Source organism: Hyaloscypha bicolor (assembly GCF_002865645.1).
Source record: "Hyaloscypha bicolor E unplaced genomic scaffold K444scaffold_191, whole genome shotgun sequence".
NCBI classification, from domain to species: Eukaryota; Fungi; Ascomycota; class Leotiomycetes; order Helotiales; family Hyaloscyphaceae; genus Hyaloscypha; species Hyaloscypha bicolor.
Window position 1 is genome coordinate 73710 of NW_020194693.1, and position 22539 is coordinate 96248.

The 22539-nt window shown below is 51.5% G+C and overlaps 8 protein-coding genes across 8 annotated transcripts; 3 read left to right on the plus strand and 5 right to left on the minus strand.

Moving 5' to 3' along the window:
- Positions 1–559: 559 nt before the first annotated feature.
- K444DRAFT_549099 (uncharacterized protein) lies at positions 560–2442 on the minus strand (the record flags this gene model as incomplete). Its single annotated transcript, XM_024876425.1, has 3 exons — positions 560–945; positions 1277–1472; positions 1660–2442. The coding sequence occupies 3 exons, from the start codon at positions 2440–2442 to the stop codon at positions 560–562; spliced, it is 1365 nt and encodes a 454-aa protein (XP_024726079.1).
- A 5847-nt stretch (positions 2443–8289) lies between these two features.
- Positions 8290–9915, minus strand: K444DRAFT_638691 (uncharacterized protein; the record flags this gene model as incomplete). Its single annotated transcript, XM_024884293.1, has 4 exons — positions 8290–8762; positions 8998–9245; positions 9280–9575; positions 9622–9915. 4 exons carry the CDS (start codon positions 9913–9915, stop codon positions 8290–8292), a joined length of 1311 nt encoding a protein of 436 aa, XP_024726080.1.
- Positions 9916–12505: 2590 nt separating this feature from the next.
- On the plus strand, positions 12506–12814 carry K444DRAFT_638692 (uncharacterized protein; the record flags this gene model as incomplete). The annotated part of the gene is made up of 1 exon (XM_024884294.1): positions 12506–12814. One exon carries the CDS (start codon positions 12506–12508, stop codon positions 12812–12814), a length of 309 nt encoding a protein of 102 aa, XP_024726081.1.
- Positions 12815–13186: 372 nt separating this feature from the next.
- On the minus strand, positions 13187–14022 carry K444DRAFT_549113 (ESCRT-2 complex; the record flags this gene model as incomplete). The annotated part of the gene is made up of 2 exons (XM_024876427.1): positions 13187–13514; positions 13568–14022. 2 exons carry the CDS (start codon positions 14020–14022, stop codon positions 13187–13189), a joined length of 783 nt encoding a protein of 260 aa, XP_024726082.1.
- Positions 14023–14200: 178 nt separating this feature from the next.
- Positions 14201–15192, plus strand: K444DRAFT_622737 (putative 40S ribosomal protein S16). The gene is made up of 3 exons (XM_024882153.1): positions 14201–14322; positions 14425–14746; positions 14799–15192. Exons 1-3 carry the CDS (start codon positions 14254–14256, stop codon positions 14837–14839), a joined length of 432 nt encoding a protein of 143 aa, XP_024726083.1. The 5' UTR covers positions 14201–14253; the 3' UTR covers positions 14840–15192.
- A 98-nt stretch (positions 15193–15290) lies between these two features.
- On the minus strand, positions 15291–17063 carry K444DRAFT_549319 (Prephenate dehydrogenase; the record flags this gene model as incomplete). Its single annotated transcript, XM_024876445.1, has 5 exons — positions 15291–16169; positions 16219–16367; positions 16422–16533; positions 16586–16646; positions 16969–17063. 5 exons carry the CDS (start codon positions 17061–17063, stop codon positions 15291–15293), a joined length of 1296 nt encoding a protein of 431 aa, XP_024726084.1.
- A 1683-nt stretch (positions 17064–18746) lies between these two features.
- K444DRAFT_657880 (putative 40S ribosomal protein S14) lies at positions 18747–19499 on the plus strand (the record flags this gene model as incomplete). The annotated part of the gene is made up of 4 exons (XM_024886199.1): positions 18747–18813; positions 18920–18992; positions 19093–19253; positions 19307–19499. 4 exons carry the CDS (start codon positions 18747–18749, stop codon positions 19456–19458), a joined length of 453 nt encoding a protein of 150 aa, XP_024726085.1. The 3' UTR covers positions 19459–19499.
- Positions 19500–20007: 508 nt separating this feature from the next.
- Positions 20008–22247, minus strand: K444DRAFT_549381 (uncharacterized protein; the record flags this gene model as incomplete). The annotated part of the gene is made up of 5 exons (XM_024876451.1): positions 20008–20123; positions 20242–20593; positions 20744–20899; positions 21073–21397; positions 21502–22247. The coding sequence occupies 5 exons, from the start codon at positions 22245–22247 to the stop codon at positions 20008–20010; spliced, it is 1695 nt and encodes a 564-aa protein (XP_024726086.1).
- Between the last annotated feature and the right edge of the window lie 292 nt (positions 22248–22539).

Here is a 22539-nt window from a genome sequence, read left to right on the forward strand (position 1 = left end):
CGTGTATGCAGCCAGATCAAATTGGCAAGAGAAAGGAAATACCATAATGCCGAGAACACACACAATGACATGAAAGAAAACTCGGTGGCCCAATTTCGATGCTGAATGGAGGGGTTTTGAGAAGCCTAACAGCCCCAAAGTAAATGCAATGCATCCCCTAACCACGCCACGCCAACTCATCAATCATGATGAGGACAAGGTTGGAAAAGCCCGGACGACGCCCCTGAAAAGCCACGTAATGCAACCAACCACCCCCCCAATTGACCAAAGGAGAGAATGCGGAAAGTTTCATCAAGCCATGCAAATCATTTTCGTTGCCGAACCCGATCGAAGGGACGTCGTCTAAGGAACCGAGAAAATCCACGTCAAAGACACCGAATCAAATGCAATCAGCAACCCATATGATACAAGTGCGCGAGGCTGAGCCAGTCATTAAGGGAGAAGAGTAACCTCTACCGCGTCGGGCCCAGTGTTGATAGTGCTTTTGACGATGCTCAATATGCCAATCAACGAGGAAGGGTGCTAAGTCTAATGCTCATACTTCGGTGCAGGGCCACCGTTATCTACTCATAATGTCAGCATCGTTCTGTAAGGGGAAGGAGCTGAGGGTGTAATGACGTTGGCTATACATCTGGTTGGGAGCGCCGTAAGGCGATGCTGGGTAGCCAGAGTACGAAATGTGGTTGTTGCCGTACTCCTGCAGTTGTTGAACGCCACCGGCTGGAGCTTGGTACTGGCCAGGGACTTGAGCGCCGGGTTGGTAACCGATGGGAGGGAGCTGGACTGAGCGGCCTCCCTGCTGGTAGCCAGGGGCAGGGCCATTGTCGGCAGAGCCTGGACCGTCGGTGGGAGCAGCAGCAGCCCGGGCACGCTCTTCATCGGCCTTTCGCTGGTTTTCCTCCTCCTTCTTGCGCGCCTTCCACTCCTTGCGAATTTCCTTGAACTCTATAATAAGAAATGCGTTAGCGCGCTCTCACGTTACACAAGAAAATCCCGAAGGTTCGGTAGACCCATGCTAGCTCCGAGTGAGTGAGGTTATCCCCAGTCCACGCCTGAACTAGCTTTGACGCCAACGAAAATCATCCCGCGCTCGCCAAACGTAACCAGGGACTTCGCAAGCGCCACCTGAGAAACAACAGACAACATTCAACCCCGCCCAGCAGCTCTGCGAGGGGCCGGCAACGTGGAAACTACTCGTGCCATGCAACAAGCGTCATGCGCAATGGTAGATGGCAATGGAAAAGCGGAAAGGAAAAGAGTGAATGCGAGCGCATACCTTCAGGAGTTCGCTTTTGGCCGTGCGATTGCATGGTGACGTGGGCGTTGAGATGGTTCAGGGTGCCATAAGCCTTCTCACAACCGTTCCATCCGCACTTGTACATGCGCTCGATTTCTTCATATCGTCGGCGGGGACGCTTGTGTTGCTGGGCGCCAGGAATGGGGACGAAGGAGTAAACCTGTGATAATTGATGCTGTTAACAATTAGCGGTCCTCGAGAAGTCCTGCACTGGCACGCAACAGGAGGAGACGTTGAGACTTCCCAGTGTCAGATCCGGCGTATCAAAGGCTTACGGGTATCGCATGTCCAGACTTTGACACGCCGGGAGACGCGTCTGAAGATCCAGGAGCAACCCAGTGGCCGATTACAAGGGGCGGAACTCGATCTTGAGAAGTGCTTACTTGACCAGGACGCGCGCCAGCCGGAGCCGCAGACGTTGGCGTTTGCGCTCCCGTAACCGCATATCCACCCTGCATTGGATGTTGAGGATGTCCGCCGTAGCCTGCCCAGTCGGGTCGCGGTTGAGTGTACATGGCGCCACCGGGGTGCGAAGGATAGCCGTGTTGCATGTCCTGTTGAGGTGGGTAGGGAGAGTATTGTCCGCCGTGCGCAGGATAAGTTGGGCTCGAGGCGGCGATTGATGGATCTATAGGAACATCCTGGTCAGACTTGATTTGTGTGGTGTGATGGTTTGGGCGCCCATCTTGCAAAGGCAGTGACGGACTTGTTGATTGAGCCATACCTCCGCTGCTACCGCTGTGGTTGCTGGCTGGATGGTACTGGCGTTGTATGTGTTCTGGGAAAGAACCTGAACGCGCCGAGGCTGGATAAACACCGTACTCAGAGGTGGGGGTTGCTGAAGTCGAATAGTTGTTCGCTCGCACTTCCTGTTGAGGAGTGAATTGCGCAGCAGACGCGTGATCTGCGGGAGTTTCTTCAGACTGGGCGTCGATGAACGCGTTTGGATATGGTGTTGGCAAACCTGACTGCGAGTATTCGGTTGCACCTCTGTCCATAGAGTGGTGTTCGGCGTTGGCGAAGGCCCCGAGAAGCGTGCTCAAAGTCGCTTCGCTTTCGTCGGAGAGGGAGACGCTGTTGTCGTCGGCTTCGGTTCTTGAAAGTAATGAGTTGCTGAAGGGATGCTCAGGAGAGACCAAGGACATACTACGACTCCGGAGCCTGGAGGTGTTCGTCGCTAGCACCAGTTCAGCGGTCTGCGCAACGAGTGGTCGACAGTAGTGGCTCTGCTCTTGTAGCGGGAGGAGGACTGGTGGTGACAGGTACCGTTCGCTCTGCCTGGCTCAATTACTGATGGTTGCGGATGCAGGACGCGATCTGCCCCGGACGGTGGGTTGCTCGAGCGTCGAGGTGATCGTAGCTCGATGCTTGGTAGTGAATAGTAGTAACTTGATCAAGGCGACCGGACGATCGCAGCCAGCCACGGGTGGAGCGCTGCAGAATTTAGAGTCGCAAGGATGAGGAGTCTTAGCCTGCGGCAGCCAGATTGGAGGAGGGGCGGCGTGCTTTGTTTCGACGTGGAGGTTGAAGTAAGAGGAGGAAGGTGCGAGTTGGGGAGTTGGAGTTGGAGTTGGGGAAAGTCGCCCACGCAGCGCGACGCAACGCAATGCAAATAATATATGAGCTGAGGGCACAAGTGAGGGCGCAAGTGAGGGCGCAAGTGAGGGCACCGACGAGTGCAGAGCCTTTCGCTACCGCCGTCTGCGATATAGAGATGCGATGATGGCTACAACACGCCCAGGGAAAGTCACCTCCAGGTCCACCAAGTCCAAGAATGTTGGGTGAGATGATGAGATTGTGGCCGAGAGAGGATTAACCCCGAGGGCCGTGTGAATTTTTGGACGGCCGGTTCTGCAGCGCTTGTCTCGAAGAGGCCCTAGGGTGGTGGCGTATGGCGTATGGCGTATGGCTGCTGCAAACTGCGACTGCAACTGCAAGAACAGCGTAATGGATCCCCACTGAGGCCGAGCTCGAGGTCTCTTCCGCAAAGCGGATAGCGGCAACACTGGGTGGAGAGGCGTGCAGGGGTGGAGAGGGGAGGGGAGGGAGGGGAGGCGGACGAAGGGCAGCACAGGAGGGTAAGGGCTGCGGTCTGCGGTCTGCGGTCTGCAGTCTGCACAGAAGACGACTGCTCTGGGAGATGGGCGGGGAGGGAGGCTAGGTGCTAGCAGCAGCAGCAGCAGCAGCAGCAGCGCCTCGACTCGAGCGAACAGCAGGCAGGTGGAAAGAGGGGAGGGCGTGGCAATGGCCGTGGCCGTGGCGGCGGACACCACTTGCACTGGGCCTCTGGCGGCTAGACAGGGCAGCAGAAGTAGGGCTCCTCCACTGCGGATGGCCAATGGGTACGAGACGTGCCACTCTCCCTCGAGCAGATGCCGATCCAGTGATACTTTTGGGATCTCCCAGTAGTCTGCCCTAGTGGCCGTCTAACAGGGGGTGTCAAAGTCCGCGTGTAGATCTACGTCAAGAAGATTTGGCCAGTCCACTTCCGGCCAGGCGCAAGAGGGTTTGATGCTAGCCCACTAGCTGCACGCTTATCCCTAGCCAAGAACCGAGTCCTTCCTGCCACGCTGGAAAGCACCGTGGTATCTTGGGCCGAGGGATGTGGCCACTAAGATCTCAAACCTAGCCTCTGGCTGGGCAGATCCTGCACCGTCGATTAGGTCCTTTCCGGATCAAACAACGCGTCGGAGGTTTCAAGCGTGGTGTGCAGGTTCGGAATGGCACTGTCTTCACGAGATGTCGATGGAGAGGTAAGAAGGTCGAGAACAGAAGGCGAGAGGGAGGATAGTCTCAAACTTAAATTTGTGATTTGAGTTTCGAGGTGCAGCGTGGCGAGATGAGGAAGGTATTCCGGAAAATCGGATCTGGAATGTTGGGGTCGTATAACCTTCGCAGATCAAGGGCTTTGTCTGGGACACGGGGGTCGTCGAGGATGAGATTCTGGAGTTGTTGGGACGAAAGCAGGTAGTCTTTGACGCGACTCTTGGTCCCACGGCTTGGTCTCGAGACTGTCGTCTGGCGTATGCCACCAAAGCTGCACAAGCGCTGCGGCTCTGCTTCCTGCCCTGTCCTCGAAGCTTTATCTGGACAAGACTGTGTTTGAAAGCCTGCACGGTCTTCGACTTGTTCGCGGCTCTGGAGATGGTCTTGCGGGATGTAAGTGGCGGTTAGAAGGTTCGCGCCTCGGGTTGTTTGTATCGAAGTCTAGCGCGATGGTTTGCCCACGGCGGACAATCTTCCAGCAAGAGCACGATCCCCGGTTACTTTTTGGCCAGCGGACGGAAGAAGATGGAGCTGGTGGCCTTGACCGAGAGCAATGGGATTGTCGCGTCTGATGGGTGAAAGATCTGACAAAGGATACACAGCTGGACACCAGGCAGCGGCTCAACCAGAAATGCCAACACGGTCGAGTCTATACTCTTTGCGGGCAGGGAGGGGCCTCGGGGAGCGAAGTTACAAAGAGCGGTCTTTTTTGGAGAGCGACTTGCTTTTTCTGACAGACGCCAAATTTTTCAAGATGAGCGTGGTCGGGCCTTGATGGTCCACTTCCAAGCAATTAAGTTCAGCGCAGGTCGAGCGTTGGGAGCGTGGTCGAGCCGCGGCAGTACAGTGTCTGCACTCCGGGTGAATGGTGATCGGCGCAGAGGCTCTGGACGTCTGACGTCTGGCGTCTGGCGTCTGGTTGCGGTGGTGGTGAGGATGAAGCTCTGGAGATGGGAGGTGAGGAAGCTAACGGGTTTGCACCTAGCGCTGAACCCACACCTCACTGAAGGACCGAAAGGCGAAGGCAGGGGAGAGACACTCGGAAGATCCCTGGCAGGCCCTAAAACCATGCAACAAAAATGCAGCCAGACCAGACTTCGCTCCCGCTGGATCAGACGTGCAGTGCAAGGTGTGTGATGATGGGCGTGGTGAACGATTGCTGGATGTGTACAGTACGTGATTGTGTCCTCGCAATGGGCTGCCGTATCCGTGATATCGAGACGATCAAGCGCGAGCCTGCCCGGGACCGACTATTACCGCAGTTCAACGGGCGTGCGTGTACCTCCGTAAGTTTCTTTTTATTATTCCAGACCCTGCTGCTGGGTGACTTGGCCGTTGCGATGATGGTGGTGGTGCACGCTTGTGCAGGCGACCCAAGGGTGCGGGAGACACTACGATCTGTGAGGCACGGCGGCAAAGAGTCCAGTGACCAGCGGCGTTTGTTTCCCTCCAGTTTCAGACCCCAAGGTTGAGCAGTGAAGCACTCTGCTAGGCCAGGTACTCTGGATCGATCTGAATAGCGTATTGCGGGATAGGAGGCAGGTTAGATCATAGATGGCGGCGGCAGTTACAATTAGCTGGGTGGAGACGATCAGGCTCAGCTCAGCAGTCTCATTCCTGCAGCTCGATGGGGAGAGGGGGAGCGAAACGGGTATCTGGGCCTTGATATCGGCCGTAGAACGACCCCGGACGAAGAATCGAAGCTGGTTACCCTGAAGATGCGTGTCTAGTGCCAGCACAGGAGGCGGATGAACATGAGATTCGACAGCAGCGGGGGGCGGTGGCTTGATGCGGGCAATTATTCATGTCTTCTCAGTTCTCACGCAGCACATCCACCGCCAAGGGGCATCTCCACGAGTGAGGATTCGGATCGAGGGCGAGAAGCTTGAGGGGTTGCAATGAGAGGCTTAGAAACAGGGAAGCACCGTCCCCAACCCGAGTCGTGTCAATTCACACGCCTCGTTCCATCTTCTTACTGGGCTCAAAAGGATGTCGAGGTCACGAGCGCATTGTCAATTTCATGTGTCAAGAAGCCGATGCAGAAAGGTGGTCAATGGTCATGAATCCCTCCGCTCACCGAGTCCTCCCACCGCCGAATTGCTCTGCCAGACTGCCTGAGGCGGCATCCGAGCCCATGACGTTGAGATGCTTCTGCATGGGCGATTATTGTTATCCTCATGCCTGCTGGAGGGAGATTGCCGTAGGGGAGGGGCCATGCGAGGGTCTGAGTTTCTTGGCCTGGTCGAGAACATGCAAAGAAAGGAAGGTCTTTCGGCTTCTGCTGCATGAAGAGTGAGGGGTTGGAGGTTGGGATTGGGTTGTCAGCCGAGTAGGAAAGGAAGAGTGACTCCTCGACTCGACTCGACACGACACGACACGACACTTCACTTCACGGACAACCAGCTATGGAGACCTAACCCATGTTTGGACAGATGACAGGTTTTTTGCCATATGCAAAGAAAAATCTCTGCTTGTTATTCCGAACTTCCGTGGGCTTTCACAGACCGCTTCCGCTGCCTCCACCCAGCAATTATATGATATTATTGCACACTCACTCACGCTCCACTGCTGGAAAAGAGAGGCCTGACATGTGAGTCAGGCACAGTTGGTGGGACCCTCAGCATGCGTGTCATCTTGTGCAGTTGTGCCTCTGTACCACCCAAGCAATGGATCGGTATTCAACTGCGAGTCAGACAGCAAGCACTCTCCTTCTTCTTCTTCTTCTTCTTCTTCTTCTTCTTCTTCTTCTTCTTCTTTTCTTCCCCTTCTCCTCCTCCCTCTTCTTCTTCCGCCCGGAATAATGGACTTCACAAACCCTGGGGGCTGGGATCCAGGCAAGCCACAAGCTATCTACTTCTCGTTTGAGCTGCACGCCGCACGTCATTGGTGAGCCTGTTGTCTTACACGCATAACTTTGCCTCTTTCAGATGATTCGGCATGCGCGTACTTCTCGGAATGGGGCAATATTGCCCACCTCAACTTGCGCTCGGCTGTGGCTGAAGGCTCGACTACCTTTGGAGACCCGGCTTGAAAACGCGCAAACGCACAAAGCTGCTCTAAAGTCTCAATTTTTTCACATATTCATCCAATCATGACATACACACAACCATGAATCGAGTGCGCCCCGTCCCTCGGCACCCTTGGCTGCTCCACTCTTCATGCTTCCATCATCCCATGGATTAATTTTTCTGTCGAGGAAAAATTGAAAAGAGATGACGGCAAGAACCCTTACCAGGCGCTCGGCTTCCGTGACAGCCGGGCGGCCAGTCACACGAAGGAAGAGTGTGCTGCTTCAATAATTGTGAATTATTGTGCAAGTTCAACCCCTCCCATGCCCTTCCCCTTTTCACGCTGCCGATCATTCCCTCGCGAGGTTCACTTGATTGGGGTTCTTGACCGCACATCTCGGTCATTTCGGGAAGGCGGCTAGAAAAAATTGCGAGCCAGCGGCAGATGTCGTGCACCAGGGTCCTGCGAGGATGCCTTTGATTCGGGCAAGTTGTTTCATCACTTGGCACCGGAACGTGGGAGGTTGGAGTCGCAAGGAAGGGTCCGGAGATTTGGACAGACGTTGATATTAACAATATTCGGCCTTCTGCAGAAGCTAAAGTGATCGATACGAAGCTCAGATCTGTTTCCTAGTCGTGGCCCAGGACTAATCGACTCCCCGCAGGACTTTAGTTCCCGCCGCAACGGTAATGGAACCCGATTAAGAGAGCCTGTTAGGTGACATGCTCCAAGCGTGTCTATGGTGCCAAGCATTTGCTAACAAGAATGCCATCCTCCCACCTACAAATGCCATCAGCTCAGGAAACGACGGAGGACAGGGGCTGGAGATCAGATCGAACTAAAGAGGCGATCATAGATCGCGGGCCATGTCAACGCGAGACTCGAAGTCCACGACAACATCGCAACAGCGAGCTCCAGCGCGGCAATGAAAGACGACAACGGGCGAGGATTTCGCTTCACAGGTTCACAGGTCACGGCTGACTGCTCTGACCAGCGATCCTGCCTCTCACGGGCTCCGGTATGATTGTTTGATCTATCAAATGACGCAGGGCCAGCCAGGGGTCTACCATCTACGGACTTGGACACCACCTGTGCTCTGGCATCTACTCCTCGGCCCTGTCGACTCGACGCGCCCCGGCGAAGAATCATTTTGGATTTGACAAGAGTGCAGGATTGATCGATGGCGACACAACCCCGCGGCCAGAGGGATTCTTCTATCAAGTGCAACCCCTTTCCCTTCCTAGCCCTGCCCCAATGGTCCCAACGCATGGCTGAATGGTTGCATGGCCCCAGCATCCAAATTGATGTTTCTCCACCTTCTTGATCGCCACAGGGATGGGAAGACTGGCCACGATGTGGCCGAACGAGCGCCACCAGAGGGATGGGCGATCGTACGTAAAAGGGAGCAGCTGAGATGAGGAGGGAAGAGAAAGGAGAAGGGTCACAAATCTCATCTTCACTTCATGTAAAGTGAAGCGAGGCCATATCGATGTGGGTTCAAGGGCTGCAGCTTGCAGGTACATAGGTTTTTCGTGGCCCAGCCAGGGGCTCCTGTAACTGGCAGCTACAAAGTAGTATTCCTCGAGACCTGTGTCTACTATGACTATGACTACCGCCCAGCCTTGGAAAGTCGGGAATTCGGAATCCTGCCTTGCAAGAAGAGCCAAGCCAAGCAATTTCCAGCTGGCAGCTGTCGTCCTTGAAGTCGAGCCCGCTTAGAGCTGCCTTGCGGGGATAAGCCAGCCTGGACAGTGGGGGATTGTTCTTTGTCAAGATTCCTGTTAGCCGTCTTTGGACGACGGCGACGCGTGCTCTCTCCAGCTGGGATGGAAGTGCAAATGCACGATGTGGGGCCGCCTCCACCGTCACATCGTCATTTGACGTTGAAGTTTGAAGTTTCTTTTTACTTACTAACTACTACTTACGGAGTACCTCTTCCTCGAGTCCCCTGGGCCTGACTCCTGAGTCCCTGACACCCCTCTCTTCCGTACCGCTATTTCCGCTAAGATTAAGGTTAAGCAGAGACTGGAGATCCCTGCCGACGGCGGAAAAGACTGGCCGGGCTTCCCGGCGCGGTGTTCTCCCGACGAGGCTCGCCAAATCACACGTGAGAAAGGGGAGGAGGCAGGCCACTCCCCCTTTTCGCTTTTCTCTTTTCGCTTTACCCTTTTCGCTTTACCCTTTTCGCTTTACCCTTTTCGCTTTACCCTTTACGCTTTTCCCTTATCCCTTTTCCCTTCCCTCGTGTCATGTTTCTCATCCTCAGCCGACGAGCTTGCCGGAAAGTGGCAGAGCGCTCCTCTCGCCTTTCCCCGCCAACAGCTAAGAGGATTTCCCACCAGCGCCAGCGCCAGCACCAACACCACCCAGCAGCTGGCTTCCGCTGAGATCGATCCGCGGAGATGGTCCAGTACTGACGCGCGACATCTTTCGCTCGTTCGTCGCCCAGGAACCGTTTTGCCGAGGCCGCCTCCAGCGGAACCCCTCGCTGTCTCCGGGTTGCCTCCCATACAATCATATATTCACAATTATACAATCATACAAAGTACTTTGTACGAGCGATGCGGCGAATGCTCCTCGCCCTCAATTGTCAAATCAGAAAAGCTTCTGGGCCTGCATCGTGCCATCGTGCCATCGCGGCATCGCTGCTGCACTGCTGCGCCTCCCAAACGAATCCACCCTGAGGGGAAAATGTTCGAGAAACACGGCACATCCTGCAGCAAATCCCGCTCCTGGATCGCTCTGCCAAACCCTGAAACCCCATCCACTTTGATATTCCCCAATCCGTGCAAGATTACCAGCCACGGCCACGCCTCGCCTGAAACCTCGAATCTGCTCGGCATCACTGATTCACTGCAGCCAAATTGTCACCATGGTCCCACTGGTCACGGCATGAACCAGCCCGTGCACCAAACTGCCAATCGGCATGAAGTCTTCGCTGACGATATCTTGCATGGGAGGACATGTTTGATGTTTTCCCTCTCATCATCGTTCCTGCCGATAGATTCCTTGCCGTGCCCTATTTCCGATTTATTCCCATCACGGCGTGCTGCCAGCAAATCAAAGCTGCGGAAGCGGCCTGTTTCTCCCCGACCCCTCAAAATTATCCCTGATTGCTTTCATGTTGCTAACTTGCTCCTGTACAGGTGGCCACTCGGCTTGCAGGGAAAGTTGCCGGAGCAGAACCGCCTGGGAAAGGGGGTCTCAGCCCCCGATATAGAAAAATTCGTCGTCAAGAATTCCCTTCCGCAATAAAAACCCTTGCTTTAGTCTCGACTCTCAGCACAAGTACCCAAGCGGCTAGAGATGCAGGAACACAGGACTTGCTGCGATCCAAGCGGAGGCGCGTGCTAGCCATGTGAGATGGCGTCCTTGGTACGGAAACGGTGAAGGATGAGGGCATTATTGAGGAAAGGCTCTTCAGGAACCTGCAGTTTGCTGTCTGTGCAGTGAATCAGCCCGCGGTCGTGTTACGGGTGGTTGGTGACAATCCGTTGTCTCAAGCATGGGGGAGTACTGCGAATGCGGGGCTCGAATTTCCCAGCTGGAAGGAACTGTATCCAGACCTTCTTCATCCGCCCCTGTCACTTTCTAGAAGCACTGACATAAGTTGGCTGTTACATCATCAAGTGCACATGTGACTCAAATTTCCATCATCTTTCACTTATTAAGTAGTTCACTTACGATCCAAACTTTGTGTCATTTGATCCTTTGCAAGTATGGAAGATACCCTGCTATTTTCACGGTAAAAATTCATGTGACTAGGGTGTACCCAGTGTATCTTTGAGCTTGACGGCCTTCAAGCTGTTGCCACAGAGCTTTCACCTCCATCCTTTTTAGACTACATATCCTGCCGGAAAGTAGTTCCCCTACCGCTTGGTAGAGCCTCGGCCCTGAAGCTGAAGAAGCTAAAGGTAATATGTAGCGTTGAACAAGAAATTCAAGGTTAAACGCTTCTCAAGCAATGTCCAGGGACAAGTTAAAAGGAAAGGGGGAAGCAACTGGGTTACACTTGGGGTTGGGGTCAAGTACGGCACTTGTTACGTCTTCCTCGAAGGTCGTAAGCTCCTTTTTGAAAAGAGAACATGTACTGCTGGATGAAAACAAAGGCTGAGAATTTACCGAGGCGTTGACACTATGCACTGGGCTGAGAAGCCTCAAAAATCTCAAGATTAATGGACCCATCACAACAGATGTGGCCCATTATGTAAAGGACGTTCATTTGCTTTAACGGAGGAGACACTAAATTTGATGCAGTCATCAGGCGACCCTTAAGAAAATTAATATCTAGTGCATTGCGTTTTTGTGGAATTCCAAGACGGTCTCCGACACAGGAGCTTCTCAGGAACGGACATGGTTTTTTCTCGTTTTGTGGGTTTCTAACCGATCAGTCTGATGCATCACAGTCGTAGTATAACTCCATGCTAAAGGAAAAGGAGATGCTGGAAACGGTTTGGGACATTGAGATGACAGGTAACGAGGTAACCCTCCGTGCTCTTTAATAATTAATGCTAAAATTCAGATGGCTCTCTGTGCGTCTTGGGGTGTTCTATTGAGCGCGAGGTTCAGTGAAGTTTTGCGATCGTTAGAAAGAACTTTGTAGAACTTCGAATGTCTTTCGTTTGCACAGACGATAGAAGGAACTTCCAAGGGCATCAAGTGCTTTCGCCAAAGGAGTTTCCGCTTTTCTAGCCGTAGTTGTATGGTTTCAGGCTAATCCCCCACGTTGTGTCCATGTTTGGTGATTAGTCTCTGTTGTCCTTCTCTGTAATTCCCCTTTCTTGGTTGTTAACGTACCGTTATATCTTCATATAAGAGCAATAGGATGAAAAGGCCTTGACCAGAACGAAATGTGTTTGCTGGGAAGAAGGGCTTAAATTTTACAGTTGAGAATCCTTACAGGCACAAGTGTTTTCAAATCAAGGATCGCGATTTGGATCTATAGCTCAGTTCAGTATTCACTTTCATATGCTTTAAGGATATGAAAACTTGTTGATAAGCTTGCTTCGGTAGTACACTTCGCAGATTAAGATTCCATGCTCGAGGCGGTTGCCAAAGATGGGTGTTTGATTTCCAGTCTCTTTCCGTGTAACCGGCAGCTAAAGGGCTTGTTGCCTCCAGAGCTCAAGCATCAAATGCTGGCACAAATCTAAGAGGAAGGATGACACTTCTCTACAATGTAGAATTATAATTAGAGCAAACACGAGAACGTTGGAACCTCATCGAATAATTTGTGCACGTTTTCCAAACCCAAAAGTTTAGATTGTGTTATACAGACCAGTGTGATTCACGACCACGCAGGCTATGTCTCTCAAAAGCTGAATAACATCCTCTCCCATTACTACTTAATGAACAACCTTTTCATGGTCTCACAAGCCCCGTCCCACTCCTTTCCCACTCAAGCTTCAGGTCTCCAGATACGGGCTTCTCGCAATGCAAGGAAACGCCGTCATAGCAGTCATCATCGGCGGCCTCACGGCAATGGGCTTGCTCTTATGGGGTCTAAGCTCCTGGTGGTTGTCACTTCAGAGAAAGTGGGCGGAAGATTTGAAAGCCAGGCAAGATCGCCAGGCCACGACCGAAAGAGCGGGTACAGCAATTGCAGCACGCAGTCCACCTCCACCTAGGAATCCAGCAGCGCCTAGAGTACACTTCGCATCGCCGGTGGCCTGGACGGCCGGACGTCCTCAAACGCCTAGCCCTGGGAGTACAGATACGAGCGATTTGACGCAAACGAGTTGAGCAAGTTGAAAAAAAAAAGGATATTGTGCAGCGTTGATTCATGGTCCCTTCCTTAATTTCCTCTATCTTTGTCGCTCGAATCGATTATCAACTCGCCACGAAGGCATCCCTGATATCCTTCCAGCATTCAGCTTTGTCGACACCGAAAGTCGCCCCTTGAATCTAATATCACAAGGCATATCTCTTTGATCTTCGTCACACCTCAACCTTTTCCCGCCGTTCATTCTCATATCACCAGCAGTTCGTATACCAAGCCACTGCATCTCCGGACCCCATCCAGGACTCCTGTAAGGCTCTCCATTGCAAATGGACCAGAGCCTTCAGTCATACCACTTCAATGCTATCGCTGGGTGACTCGTCGGCCGGGCGACTTCATCCAGCATTGCCGCCCCCCTGAATTTCAAGCATGAATCCAGGACTCCAGTACTCCCACTCATCACATTGCTTATCCACCCAAAGCATACTCTCGGAAACAAGATCATCAACCGCTGTTTTCGCCCTTGCTCTCGGCCATCTCAAATTCAGCATCAGCATCGATACACTCACATAGCCAAGAAGTTGAGCTGCTTCAAGCACGGCGCTCTGGTCAACATTAAGTTCTTTGGGGACAGAGCGTATGTAGAGTTTATGGCCAACCGTGAGGGTGGAATAAGATGACCCTAAAGGCTTGAGCGTAGTGACCGCGCGTAGGATATCATCACTGGAGTAGTTAGCACCTCCTGGAGACCACACCTTTCATTAGCAAATACGCACTCCGTGATTTCAGTCCCTCCTTCCATCCTCGTGCTCATGATGCGGTCCTTGACTTCTTTCACGCCTATGAGCCCTCCATTCTCTTCCCTCGTAGCGCCGCAAACTTCCACGACTCTCACAGCAAGCTCGAAATAAAAATCATTGACGCTGTTCCCGAGTAACTGAGCCCAGAAACTTCCCCCTCCATCTTTCCCCGAGGCTCCGCTGCTGCTTGCCAGGGGGTCAACTCCTATCGCGGCACACATGCGTGCAAACTCGGCGCGGAAACTTGGATTTGAACGAATGTCTTTGGCATGGGTTTGGGCGAAGTTTTGTAAGAGGGACCGGAAGACGGAGAGCTGGGTTGCAATGGATGTGGAGTGGGAGCTTCGAAGGCTGTTGCCGTGAGATGCATATTGGGCTGATGTTATCCGAGATCGATCAAAAGCCGCAAGGCCGACTCCTTTCCTAGACATGATGTGGATTCTAAGGGCCCGCCCCGATCCTGGAAACTGCGAGAACTGTTGAAGTTGAGGCAGATGTCGTTGTTCGAACTCACGTGGTTGATTATATAATTTCCCGTGACCGTTATTCAAAGAAACACATGCCCAGATCTGGCAGCGGTGGAACATTCGCTTAGCGACTTTAATCCCACAGCAATTTTCGACTTCATCCCGAAAACCACTCTTGAGACACCAACCGCAAATATGGCCTCAACACAGAGTGTTCAATGCTTCGGCAAGAAGAAGACTGCTACTGCGGTAGCACACTGCAGGGTAAAGAGCGCCCCTATCCCTGTCCTGGCCTGCTGCTACTTCAAAGCTCCAATTCCCGCGGCGAGAACGAAGATGATGGAATACTGACGAGAGGTACAATAGGCCGGAAAAGGACTGGTTAAGGTGAACGGAAAGCCTCTCAACCTCGTCCAACCTGAGATCCTCCGATTCAAGGTCTACGAACCCCTCCTCATCGTCGGTCTCGAGAAGTTCGCCAACGTCGATATCCGCGTCCGAGTGACTGGTGGTGGACACACATCTCAAATCTACGCCATCCGTCAAGCCATCTCCAAGTCCATTGTCGCCTACTACCAGAAGTTCGTCGATGAGCACTCCAAGAACCTGTTGAAGCAGTCGCTGGTTCAGTACGACCGAACGCTGTTGGTTGCGGACAACAGACGATGCGAGCCCAAGAAGTTTGGAGGTAGGCTCTGCTGGGTTGAGGAGGTGCAGAATGGTGCTAATTTGTGTTCCAGGTCCCGGTGCAAGAGCCAGATACCAAAAGTCATACCGTTAAAGAGGGATTTGTCTGGGAGCTTGGGTCTGGGAAAGTGGTTTGTGCTGCATTTGCAATGGATGGGCGAAACTATTTGCTGGCTGTAGAATTTTAGCAGACAAATGCAAGATTCTTCCCGCATACGCAGGAGTTGAGAACATATGGATCTTGGAACGTTTGGCCTCAACTGTGATTCTTGGACTGCAATGTTATCGTCGATGGGTCCAGCCTCTTTGCGTATGAATTGGAGAAATCCTTAGCAATGCCGAGAAACAGGTCTCATGCAGGTCGTCTTTGAGCTCTAGGGCGCACTTCAGATATCAAGGTTTGCAGAACTTCACAATCATCACTAAAGAACAAGTATGCAGTAAAAGGTGTAGTTTCCTAACTACATCGAAAGCCACAACGCTTGTCCAGCAATGCAAACGCCCTAGCCTTGTGCAAACCGTATATGATGGGATTGCCTCACTTGTTATTTCTGAGTATTCTCCAAGATAGTCTTTATCATCTCATTGCCCACCCTAGTAGCATCCTCAAACCTGCCCTTAAAAAAGTTCTGCGTGCTCAGAAACCGATCCTTGTACCCCTCGAAATCACCAAATGTAACGCAATCACTCCATCCTCTCGCCGCAAAAGTGAACTCCAAGTCATCGCTCCTGAATGTGTTATCTTCGATCGCAATCCTGATCACATCGTTCAGAAGAGCAGGCTTGCGGAACAGATATTCCGTGACGCCAAGCCAGAGACGAAAGAGAGGAGTTGAGCATATCATGTGGTCATAAGGGACTATGCCAAGTTGAGACCAGCAGTCTACCATGGCAAGGAGAGATAAGTGATTATTTGGAAGAGGCGTTGAGGGTTTATTGCCCAGTGAGAAGCGATCCAACACCTCATCTTTCAGCAGCAAGTCTTCATCCCACGTCTGAGCTCCGAAAACCTTTGCTCCTGCTTCCTTGATTCGGTCTTCAAGCTCCTCTCGGTGTCCGCCAAGCATCAGCTTGTACAGATCTGTGACTGACTGTGCGTATTGTCGGATTTGTTCTTTGGCATATGGATTCAGAATTGCTAGACCTGCGTAAACGTGCCACTTCTGGGAGTATATTCGAAGAGTCAAGTTGATCTTGACGTTTTCGATGCCGCCTACGTAACGTGCGATCTCCCAAGGGAACTGAGCATTGGCGTGCCAGGCTTTACCCATGCTAAGAAAAGCAGCATGAGTGACGGCTTGGGTGTCTGCTGTGATACGATCGTGCTGAGAGGCTGAGAGATAGACATGGGTTGATCCGAGGCATGAAAGGACATGCTCGACTTTGTCAAAGTTCCCTTGTGATGCGCGATGCTTGATCAGTACCTAATGAATGGGTCAAAATAAGAAGCGTAAGATCACAAGCCTTACTCACCAATGGCTGTCCTTTGGGATCAACATTGGGACCATGGAGGGAGTGGCATGAAACGATGTCCACATCTTCTGGTAGATGCTTCTCAAATGCTGCAATTTCTGGGGCTTTACAAGATGTTTGGCCACCGACAATAGCACCCTGCTTTGTGGCTAGAACATCATCGGCGTTAGGAAAGGAATGAGAGAGCATTGATCACTACGTACAAGGTCCATATTGAGCAGCGACTTTGTCAATGGAAGCGGCCTCGACATTGTAGATTATGTAGTCGCTTGCTCTGGACACGAGATGGCCATTGGGAAATATATAGATATTCTTCTATGGACTTCTCAGCACTTGATGAGGGATATGCTATGTACAAGGTGTTTACTCTATCTCCGTATTCTTCACACAAGCTCTCGTATTTGTCCTCCTTGTCGCAGGCGTTTACTCTGTGGTATGGCAGATTAGCGTCGATCATTGACCTGTTTAATCTTGGATTGAAACCATTAGCTTGTGGAACTGAGGTTGAAGGTTGAGTACGAGAAAAGGTTGAAGGTGAATAAAATCAGACAATGAAAAATAAGGTAGCTGAGTTGTTTCATCATTGAAAACCAACCGCGACACCCGGAACCAGAATGATACCGGGGGCGCTGAAGATAATACTCTAGCCAAATGCACTCGATAGGTCATCATGGTAAGAGAGGGCGTCGAGGAAGAAAAGGTGAAGGCTTACCATGGTAATATCGGCTCAAAGCCAAGAATGGGACATACCTCCATCCTGCCTCGCTGAGCCTATTGGCATACATCTTCCCCATATCCCCCATGCCAATAAGGCCGATCGCGAAATTGTTCACCTTTCCAGCCATCTGGAAGGTCGAAGGTGAAGACTTGCAGAATTCAAGAAATTAAAGATGAACATTCAAGCGATGAAGTTTTGTAGCCCGCTAGCCAACACACTATTCCATTCTTAGCCGAGTTCGATTCACTAGCGAGCATTCGGGCCGTGACTAGTGAGAATATCTGAAAAGCCCACGAGAGGAATGAAAGGCCGGAATCATAAATAATAATGCATTCATTTAGAAAAGAATGTGTTGCAAATCGTTAATGCCTTGGCTTTTGGTTCTTTAACTTGGGGTCTGCGTTGTAGAGTTGTGTCACGTGTTCCAGGTTCTTGCTATCTATCTCCTTGCGCAATGTCCTGAAGTCTCGCAAGGAGTCGTCCCGTCAAAGAAAATGCATCGCACCTCCCCAGCCACTCCCCCGGAAGCATAAGCTATTTGAAGACGCAAAGAAAGTGTCCGTGCAGCCCTAAACGATAAGCTGCTATCCAGATATACCCTCTGCAGGCTAAACAGTCTCATGCCTCCGCACCCACCAGAAAAAGGGACCAAATGCTACTTCAACACATCCAAATTTGCCTGTTGCATGCCATAGAACCTTAGAGTTTTCTGCTGGCGACATGTTTCAATTCAAGGATCTATTCGTCCTCGCCAATTACAGCTTTTGCATCTTCGTCCTCGTCTGGGTTCGGCCCATTCGCGTTGACCTCAACAGAGGCAGTCCGTCGATACTCTGAGGCCCCTTCATGTCCCTATTCGGAAGCCGAATGAAGTTGAATTCCGAATACTGTTGGCGAGGGTCTGACAACGAGATCCAAACCCAAGGGCGACGCAGCGTGAAGCACCATGGCCATAGCTTAGTGTCTGATTTTAGACACTTTGCTTGATTAGTTTTGCCCCTAAAGAAGCCAGGCACACCAGTAAAGACCGGGCGCGTTACGCACTTGTTTGGAACTCTCTCAGCTTTGGTGGAGTCAAGTCCTGGAATCGGCTGGAAAGCGAAATTCTTCCCATACAATTTACTTAGCGCCGCACGGTTCTCCTCGAAAGATACAAATCGCGGCGGCCGCTTCATAGTTGGCTGTTGCTTTCTGACTGTGACAGTCTGCGTGCGGTGGTCGTACGACACCTCCTTGATAGCAACTCGTGGACCCTGCTTGGGCTGGGGAAAGAGTTCGCCTTCCGTGCATCAGAGTACAAGAAACAACAGAGGGGAAGAAGAAAGCTGGCCGGGGCCGTGCCCATGAGAAAAAGTAAAAGAAATTAAAATGATACTAAGTGGTTGCTTATACAGTATTTAAGATTGTAGTCACTGACACTGGATGGGAAGATTTATTTTTGCCCACCAACATTTTGGAGCCAACGAGCATCCAGCTTCCCCATATCGAGCATCTCGATGATAGCTATCACAAACCAAACAACCATTCCCCCGTCCGCAGGCGGCATTGTTGCAGAAAGTCAATTCATGACATTTTGAAGTGGAAGGGACTGAAGCTTGAAGTCGTTGGAAAATACCTAGCAAAGAAGCTCGGGGCCGCGCTAGTCATTGCAGAAAATCACACCGCCTTCCAACTAAATGCACCAGCCAATCAACGCGCTCTGTCGTGCTGGCGAAGGTGACTAAGTTTTCCACACAATAATTTCTTCGAAATCTGACGAACTTTCAACCTCTGAAATACTGCACCAGATCACCAACACCATAAACTCACCATGCCTCCAAAGAAAGCTGCACGCCCCGCCCAGGAGAACATCTCCCTCGGCCCCCAAGTCAGAGATGGTAAATATCTCCCATTCCTCGAGACTCTTCCCCAATCGGGACCCCGCTATATCACCGCCCTTCCCATCCGCTGTTTTAGCATTGCACAATGCTAACAAGACTACAGGAGAGCTTGTTTTCGGCGTTGCCAGAATCTTCGCATCCTTCAACGATACCTTCGTCCATGTCACCGATCTCAGGTCCGTACACCTTTGAACACTGAATACTGGGAGAATTGGAATACATACCATATACATGTTTGTGGAATGGCTCATAGGCTGACTTTCTGGGTGATTCCAGTGGCCGCGAAACCATCACTCGTGTCACCGGCGGCATGAAGGTCAAGGCAGACCGTGACGAGTCTTCTCCCTACGCTGCTATGCTGGCTGCTCAAGACGTCGCTACTCGATGCAAGGAATTGGGCATCAACGCTCTCCACATCAAGATTCGTGCTACTGGAGGTAAGACTTTCACCCAGAGTTTTGCTTTGACACCCTACTGACGATTTCTCTAGGTAACGGCACCAAAACCCCAGGTCCAGGCGCCCAGTCTGCTCTCCGTGCTCTCGCTCGTTCCGGCATGAAGATTGGCAGAATTGAGGATGTTACTCCCACTCCATCCGATTCCACTCGCCGCAAGGGTGGCCGCCGTGGCCGTCGTCTCTAGATTACTCGCGGGATGGTGTTTACATGGCTTGGGTTTCACTGTGGATTGACAACTACGAGGGAGGACGGCATCATTTGCCTGGCCCCCAATTTGCTCTACGTGTCACATTGCAGCTTTATAGCGCAACAGTAGAAAACCAATGGCTATGAAAAAGCCTCAAGTGCAGTTCCATGTACATCTTTATGCTCCTAAACTTCATATCCGTCCTGTAGTAAAACGCCTTCGCTATGCCCAGTCTCTGATCACACAAGTTACAGATCCCCCTTCCCAGCCTGAAGCCAAAGGAAAATGCAGAGCACCATGCCAAATGCCAACCATTCATCCGCCCATCAATCATGATATCCTGCCCCAAGAAATTTTGAGATGCGCTAACCCAATGAGATACTCTTAAGTCGAAACAGAGAGTCGAATCGTGTTGTTGCACTTGTCAAACCATGAATCATGAATGCCGGTATACTAGAACTTCCACTTAACGGCTGAACGAGAATTCCGACGAGAGACCTTCTTGCCTAGACCTAAGAGCACCCAAAGGAAATTAGAGAAACGCAACTAAAACTTTATGAGACCTTCTTCTCTTCCCTCTGAATCCAGCGTGACCACGGCTGGCGCAAACTCACCTCTCTCGTCCTCAGCCTCGAAGTCCTTGAGTTCAGCTTCAACCATCTCTAACAAGGTAAATCAGCAATCCGTTAATGAGTCTGTTTTCGAGAGGATCAGGATATTGCCTCACGAAAATATCATGAAGCATTTACGTGAGGAAAGGGAATTCGGTTTTGTACGTACCGCCGTCCTCAAGTTGGATTTTGCCGGAACGAACGTAGTTTCCTCGGAGATCCCAGCCCCATCTCCAAAGCCATGACTCCAATGCCTCGAAAGTTTTGCCCACAGCACTTTGTTGATCTGATAGGTCAGAACCTTGAGCTAGCAGTTGCTCATTCAGACGCGATTTGAAAGTGATCAAAAGCATCTTGAACTCGTTGCGGAGATCCGGCTCATAGTCGAGGATGCTGCCACCACTCATTGTTGCCTCATCGAACATCAATTCAGCGTGGACTGCTTGAATGAACTTGCAGTAGAAGACGGGAAGCTCCAACACGAGACGATATGCCTTGAACATGATCTTGACAACGTGGGCCTGTCCAGAGAATTAGATACTATAGATCGAGAAACTCGGAGAGAATGGGGAGGCTTCGGAGCTGTTTTGGCTCCTGAGAAAGGGCACGGGCTCTTGGCTCTCATGGAATAGACAAAACAAATGAGGGCGGGCTGTGAAAATAAATCTTACCCAGTGTTCCATGCATGCCGCATTTCCGATAAGCATGCCTGTGAGATAACAGAATTGAATTTCTCCAATGATCTCGTCAGAATCTTCATACGTGCAGCTACCTGAGATAATCGCCTTGATATGGGAGCTTGTATCCATTGCTTGCTCGGTGCGGTCCTTCACAGCGAATCAGCAACGTTAAATTGAGGAGAGTGCGAAGGAGATAGTGAGTCTCGAAGGCGTCTCGGATCGAATACCAAGGAAACAGTCAAGAAGATGTCCGCGGTAGCTCTACGGCTCCCGGAAGGGCGAGGAGCGAGGAGAAAATCGCAGCATAGGGTAAGACTTACCCGACCTCTAGAAGCCATTGAGAAGGTTCGGTCGGCCTTTGGAAAGATAAAACCAAGGACCTCATCTCTACCAGCGGATAGATCTACAGACTTGATATCATGCGTAGAAGAGACTTGCCAGTGGTTCCACTCATGACCGGTGATTTTAGTAAGAAGAGCTCCTTTCATGCAGGAAGTCAGTTGTTGCCATTCACCTGTGGCTGTAGCGTGAGCAGTGGTTTGACTTTCCGAGCCACGAGAAGAGGACAGGTCGTAAGATAGGAGTCTATTCTCGAACTCGGGAAGGCCCTTTCGTTGAATGCGAATCTCGGCAGCACTAATCTCCCTGTCCACTGTCAGTGTCACGGTCCAGAGGTCAACTTTCTCTTCGTGGCGGTACAACACCCACTCGCCTAATCACGCTGGCTACCAAAAGATAAAATTACTTACTCCTCTAGAACCTCGCCGTATCTGTCCCATCTCTTCACAATGATTTCACCAAATTGGTCGGAAGCCTTCTTCGAAGACATAAGCCAGAAGCCACTGCGAAGCGAGGATATGCCCGAACCACCCCAGATGAAGTGTGCTCCTGGCGGAATATTCTTGATACCCTCAAACTGCTCCTTCAGACTAATTTCCAGGCACCGCGAATCATAGCCAAAGAGAGATCCTGCAGGAATGTCTCTAACAATGACAACATCACCTGACTTCAAACACTCATAGGTTTCACCGGATGGAGCTCGAGTTGGCGAGGGAGAATGGACGCGAAGAGTGCCCAGCGGACAGGTGCCAACCGCATGGATGGAGCGTACAGACTTACCACTGATAGATTTGCCAGATCGATCGGAGTTTGACTTTGACAGAGTACAGTTTTCCGCAGCCTCGACAATGCCGGAAGTTGAGTCACCACGAGCACGTCCACGGTCCATCTGCTCATCAGCCTGAGGAATGGATGAGAGAACATTTGTGATGCCCGGGTGGCCTTGGTTTGCGTCATTGCTGCCGTGACTGTCATTCGATTTGATGGATAGTTTCCGAGAGAGGGCAGAGGCTTGCTCTTTAACAGTTGAAGGACTCCGTTGTATAGAGATTTGATTTTGCATGAACGTTGAGTCATTCTTTGACGGGTAGTCACCGATCTTTGGGGGTGTTGACGTGATCAGGGGAGTTGCATGGAAAGCACTGTCAGACTCCATGGAAGTCCTGCTAGTGTTTGGGCTGCCAGCACCAGCCAGAGGACCGTTGTTATGTTGCGCCATGGTGAGCAAGGAGCAAGTTGTTATGTAGTGACGGGGTGTCGTTGATTGCAAGTAAAGCTCTGCAATGTCGGCACCAACGAGACAAGATTCCCGTCGGGATGGATTGTGACGTGCCTAGCGCCGGGGCGAAGAACCACTAGCGGCAATCCTCGCCTTGCAAGGGCAAGAGAATCTCAGTTTTCATGGCTTTGGTCGTGAATTAAAAAAGCCGGAAGACCAGACAGGGTCA

Excerpts from the sequence above, each read along its gene's own strand:
- K444DRAFT_622737 (XM_024882153.1), top strand. The coding sequence starts at position 14,254 with ATGGCCTCAACACAGAGTGTTCAATGCTTCGGCAAGAAGAAGACTGCT. Across the intron at positions 14,323-14,424 it reads CTGCGGTAGCACACTGCAGG|GCCGGAAAAGGACTGGTTAA; the intron begins GTAAAGAGCGCC and ends GAGGTACAATAG. Across the intron at positions 14,747-14,798 it reads CGAGCCCAAGAAGTTTGGAG|GTCCCGGTGCAAGAGCCAGA; the intron begins GTAGGCTCTGCT and ends TTTGTGTTCCAG.